Raw genomic sequence first — 6,230 nt, 5'->3', positions numbered from 1 at the left:
TTTTTAGCCATTTTACACACCATGTGGCAAAACAAACACGCCATGTGGAGAAATTATGCAAATAGCGACGCTCGTTAGTAACGTGTATCGCTATTGACTTGACACCTCTCAACTTTCTGTTTCTTTTTCGTTATTTCACACACGTATGGGAAGGAGACACGTTGTGTGGAACTTTTAAAAGTCAATAGTGATGCATGTTTCTTACACGTGTCGCTATTGAAACTATTGATGAATTAATTTCGAATTTAACAATTATGTGAGGGTCAATAGCGAAGCACGTAATATACGGACGTCGCTATTGTCCAATCAATAGCGAGACATATTATCTACGTGCGTCGCTATAGTTAAATTCATTTAAATTTATAGGGTTAATAACTGTCGCTATTGACCTAGCAATAACGATGCATTATACATGTAACGCTCGTAAATAAATATATATGTATATATTAATTATATGCAACTAGATTCATGCATTATATTATATGTTTTAATATATTATATATTAGGTATAATTTGTTTATATATATATATACCTTTCTAGAATTTATCTTAGGAGGAACAGTTATATACCCTAATAAAAAGAAAGAAAGCAAAAATTGTATGTTCTTTTGAAAGTGGCGGCCGCGGAACCTCCCAGTACTGCAGGTTTTGCAAATCCTTTAACGAATCACTCTGTTTTTATTTAATTTGAATATGGATCCTTGGGTCTTAACAATTATATATATATAATTATCAATAGATTTTATCTTTTATAGGTAGAATCCTTTCACCTTAAATTGCCTCCCTTGAAAGAGTATTTGATTTACCAATTTGACATCTTTGTTTTCATTTGTTTATTCTTTTACAACATTCTTTTTGAAAGATGAGTTCTTCTCCATCCATAACCAATTAATCCCATTTTTTTTATATTGAGTTTTGTATTCTGGTCTCAAAAAATGTTTTTCTAACCTAGAACAAATACCTTTTATTTCTACAATTATTACTTTTACACTTAAACGTATTATCATGTGGAAATTAAAATGATAATTGAACCATGATACTAGTATGACATAAACAAATAATGTCAGTAGATGTAGCTTTTTATAAATGTTTAACTATAAGGACATCAATATTTTAGGACTCGACGATCAAGCAAAGGATAGGCTAGAAGAATTACTGGATAGTTGCAATTGGTGGAGGCAAGTGGTTAATTAAATATATAGTATTTGTGCTTGTATGTTTGGGTGCTATACTTGACTTGGTGTATTAATTGCTTATTGATTCTATTTATATGTTTGACATGTATACTTGATTTATTTATGACGACTTCGATGACGTGAATGAATTGAATTTGACATCGATGGTTGTGAGGACATAAATAGATTCTAGATCGAGACTTATCAGTGATCGAATGGAAATTGATTATGGTACATTTGATAAATTTTGCATAATAGGAAAGATTGGAAAATTATGAGAATAAGAGCTTATCTAGGATAATATATTCAATGGTTGCGACTGAATTGAGAAAATTGAATAGTATGATCATGTGAAATATTGACACCGGGTATTTGGTACGATAGGGTGGCAGGTACCAGGTATTTGTTACGATAGGGTACCTAAAGGTATATCATTGGGGTACCGGGTATTTGTTACGATAGGGTACGCCCATGATATAGATATTATGGTCATGCAACCATTGAGTATTACTAGACTAAGATAAGCAGTACCCTTAAATTAACTGACTATTAAATTGTAAATTCATAAACCTATTGCTTGACAACCTATAAACTAAATGCACAAACCTACTGTATGCGCATGTGATTACACTGTATATTTAAATAACTATTTTACTGAGTCGGTAGCTCACCTCTTGCCACCACCACTTTTCAGGAATTTAAGGATTTATGATGTTTGTTTGGATCAGTCGGCGCGTGGAATCGTCATTTACAAAATTATGATTTGATTAGTTTATTTTTTTAGCTTAGGATTTTCGGATGTTAATCTAAAATTGTTAGAATTTTGGTGCATACATTGGCGTTGCGAAGGTATATCAGTGTTGATAATATGAACAAGAATTCTCAATTCTTATTATGTATTTATTTATTCTGGTAATTGGCAGACAAACTTATGCAATATTAATTTACAAATGATTATTTTAATATCATTTTAAATCTTCACTTAGATATGTTTGAATTGTGGTTTTGTCATATTATATACAGGACCAAACGATTTTATAATTGTACAGTGGAAATCAATTTTTTTTTGGATATATATGAGAGGGCTCTTGTAAGAACCCTTTCTTAGGTGAGAACACTCCTTAGGTGAGAATCACTCAAAACTACGTAGTTTTGAGTGGGGTTCAAACCTTGGACCCTTCAACTACACTCCACACTCCTTACCACTGAGCCATTTGTTTTTCTTGTGTATTATGTTGCGCACTGCTTAATATACCAATGCCCTTGTAGCTTCTATTGTTTAATATTTGATGTATGCACTTATTAATATTGATTAAATGTGCATAATAATAAATTATTAATAGAAAAAAATCCAAAAACATGCTCAAATTTCTTATTTATTTAATTCCTTTATATTTTTGTAATTTATGTTATATAAGAAAATATATTTTTTAAAACATACGTTAGAACATATATTTTAACTTTTAAAACACGAACTATGAAGTTTAGAACGTACGACATATTTTTTAGAACATATGTTATGTTTTTTAGAACATGTGTTATGTTTTTTCGAACATGAGTTATAAATTATATTATAGAACAAATGAAAAAACGATCCAGATATCTACTGATTTTTTAGAACATTATACTTAATTTTTAGAACACAAACTATATATTTTTTAAAACATACGTTATAACATATATTTTAACTTTTAAAACACGAACTATGAAGTTAGAACGTACGACATATTTTTTAGAACATACTTTATGTTTTTTAGAACACGCGTTGTGTTTTTTCGAACATGAGTTATAAATTATATTATAGAACAAGTCAAAAAACGATCCAGATATCTACTGCTTTTTTTAGAAAATTATACTTAATTTTTGGAACACAAACTATAAACTTTAGAACATATGTTATGTTTTTTAGAACATACGTTATGTTATTTAGAATGTGAGTTTTTTTTTGAACAAAAAAAATGGCCCATATATTTACTATTTTTTTAAAACATTATCTTAATTTTTAGAACACAAATTATAAAGTTTAGAACATATAACAATATTTAGAACATCGTCCTTAACAATTTAAAACATAAATTACAAAAATATAGAGGAATTAAATAAATAAGAAATTAGAGCATGTTCTTGGTTTTTTTTCTATTAATAATTAATTATTGTGCACATTTGTTTTTTTCTATTAATAATTATTATGCGAATTTAATCAATATTAATAAGTGCATGCATCAAATATTAAACAATAGAAGCTACAGGGCATTAGTATATTAATCAGCGCGCGACAGAATACATAAGAAAAGTAATTGTCTTAGTGGTAAGTAGTGTGGAGTGTAAGTGAGGAGGCCAAGGTTTGAACCCCAGCAGCATCAGTGTTTTTTTATTAAATTTTACACTCAAAACTACGTAGTTAGGGTTTTACAAGCTAAACCTAAGCTATAAATAAATAGCCACTTAACCCATAATCAAGTGCTGATAAAAGAGCATAATACATAATTCTCCTCTACGACTCACTCCCTTCTGCGCCACCATCTCTCTCTGTCTCAGCAGTCCGTTTTAGTTCGTGAATCCATCATTTTTACTTCGAAACTAACATCTAGATGGCTGATTCGTAACCGAATTGTACTAGATTTGACTCTTACGATGCTCATCAACTCAACGGATTCTGTTTTATAAGAGATAATTTTAAACTCGTGTTTATATTAGGATTATTTAAAGAATAATCTCTTCTGTCATAATATTTTTGTGACTGTGAAATAATGAATTACCTGGCATTAATACATTTGACTAATGTATGAATTATGTGTTACATCAAATGTATTCTAACATTTTATATTTCCTTAGATTCATCATAAAGAAAAAGTCGACATACATTATTAAATAAAAACGTCTTAAAAAATTTATCTAAAAAACAATACGTAAAAAGTTGGATTATATAGTATAATTTTTAAATATACTAAGTTTCTATCATTAAAATCAAAATGTTATAACTTCATTGTTATATTACTTTTTTGAAAATATATAAGCTTAATGAATTAAATTCAAAATTGAAGATTGGGCTGACATTGCATTGGGCCGATTCAGTATTGCACTGATTATTCTAATAAAAATGGAATACAAGTGTTGGAAGAAAAATAATAAATGTGAGACTATTCGATTGAAGTTCCACCAATAAATACAATATCCTCCTTTCTTTTACATTATTTAAGGAGAGACCACTAATGCTGTAACCTTCCCACTATAATCCTAAAATATGCACATCTTTAAGTCCCATTCCATATATCTTCTGCAGCCTGGTTTGATTCAAATTCTAAGGAACTAGAGTAGAATCACCATCATCATCAGCAGAAGATTTAGAGAACATTTTAGAAAACCCAAATGAAGAAGCACAGTCACATTCACAACTTCTCAATTTGAGCAACAAATGCAGCAAAATCCCACACCCAAAACCCAAAGCAGCACTAGATCCGGTCAAAGAAACAGCAGCACAAATTAACATCACAAATGATTCCTCTTTAGTATTCATATCTTTAGATGCCATACCCAATTCAATCCCAGCAAACAACAATAATACACCCAATATCCCAATTGGAAATTCATTCAATATCCTCACAAATGAATTCCCAAACACCAATCCAATCACTAATTTCCCGATCCCGAGAAATACAACTGATGCACCACTCCTTGCACCAAACCTGTATTGCCCAGCCAGTCCACCAGCCCCATGGCACACCGGCATTGCCCCAAACCAGCACCCAATCAAATTCATTAACCCAACACTTATTGACACCTTTGTGGCTGATACTTCTTTCTCAGGGAACATATCAGTTGATAATTTACACACTGCAATCACTGAATTCAAAATTGATAATGGTATTTGTGGAATTGCTCCCCTCAAAAACCCTATTTTCCAATCTTCCCATGTAATTTTCAAAATTTGAATTCTCGATGGACCAAATTTCAGATCCTTGAATATAGATGGATCGCGGATGAAGCATAACAGTAATCCAAATAAGAACACGGTTAGAGCAGCAGGAATTGCTGATAATATACGCAATCTTTTACTCACTCGTCTCCGGGAGGATCGAGTCAACGGATTCTCATCATCATCGTCGTCGTCATGATCGTTGATTATTGTTTGGTGATCGGAGCCGGAACCGGTGGTGAGGACTAAAAAAACAAGGGCAGAAATAGCAAGGACAAGACCGTCGAGACCTAACCAAGGACGAGGAGTAGTCGATTTGGAAGAGACGAAGTCCTGATTGTAGCGAATGTATTTAATGGCGGAGAAGGCGAAGGAAAGTCCCTGAGAGAGCTGGACGCCACGGACGACGGGGAGAGGAATGAATCGGTAGAAGAAGGACATGAGACCGGTAGCGCCGAGGATGAGAAGAGTGGCTGCCGTGGTGGCGCCAGCAGTGGCGATTTGGGCAGTAGTGAGATGAGGAAGCTCGGAAACGGCGACGGCGGCGATGGATTTCATAGGCTGGACGGGCATGGGAATGCCGAAGAGGAGGCCGGTGGAGATGTTGTAAAGGGCAGTGAAGATTAGAGTAGTGGAAAGGTCTAAGTGGGATACTAAAGTGAGAGTGAGGACTATGGGAATGAAGGTGCCTAAGTCACCTACTGCGCCGGAGAGTTCGGAGGAGATGGTGGTTTTGAGACGGAGGTGACGGAACCACCACCGGTCTCGGCGGAGCAGAGGGTTTGTGGAGGAAGAAGAGTCCATGATTGGATTGTGACAGTCGCTGCGTTGTGCGTATGAATTTATCGACATAAACAATTTTTCTGATGGACTCTTCCGTCATCGTAGAGACGATTTCGGATGTCACTCTCAGTTCAATTAATATATTGTTTGCGTTATCGTTACGATATTTACTACTAGCATTTATTCGTAATTAGTAGGGAAGAGACATCGCCATGCCCTCATCTTTTAGATTTTTATGCTATACTATTGTTTATCAGATTGCTAGTTCGTTGGAGATTTGTTCTACATTAATTTTATATATATGTATATAGTTTGCAGGATTTACGAGGATCGCTAGACACCTTTTAGGTAGATTC

General features: G+C 33.3%; 1 protein-coding gene across 1 annotated transcript; it reads right to left on the bottom strand.

Moving 5' to 3' along the window:
- Positions 1 to 4,199: 4,199 nt before the first annotated feature.
- On the bottom strand, positions 4,200 to 5,989 carry LOC136224711 (molybdate transporter 2). The gene has a single exon (XM_066013119.1). The coding sequence runs from the start codon at positions 5,941 to 5,943 to the stop codon at positions 4,477 to 4,479; it is 1,467 nt and encodes a 488-aa protein (XP_065869191.1). The 5' UTR covers positions 5,944 to 5,989; the 3' UTR covers positions 4,200 to 4,476.
- Positions 5,990 to 6,230: the final 241 nt, after the last annotated feature.

The sequence above is a fragment of the Euphorbia lathyris genome, chromosome 3 (genome assembly GCF_963576675.1).
Source record: "Euphorbia lathyris chromosome 3, ddEupLath1.1, whole genome shotgun sequence".
Classification (NCBI taxonomy): domain Eukaryota; kingdom Viridiplantae; phylum Streptophyta; class Magnoliopsida; order Malpighiales; family Euphorbiaceae; genus Euphorbia; species Euphorbia lathyris.
The sequence above is the reverse complement of the archived record's forward strand: the minus strand, read 5'-3'. Positions and strand labels throughout refer to the sequence as shown.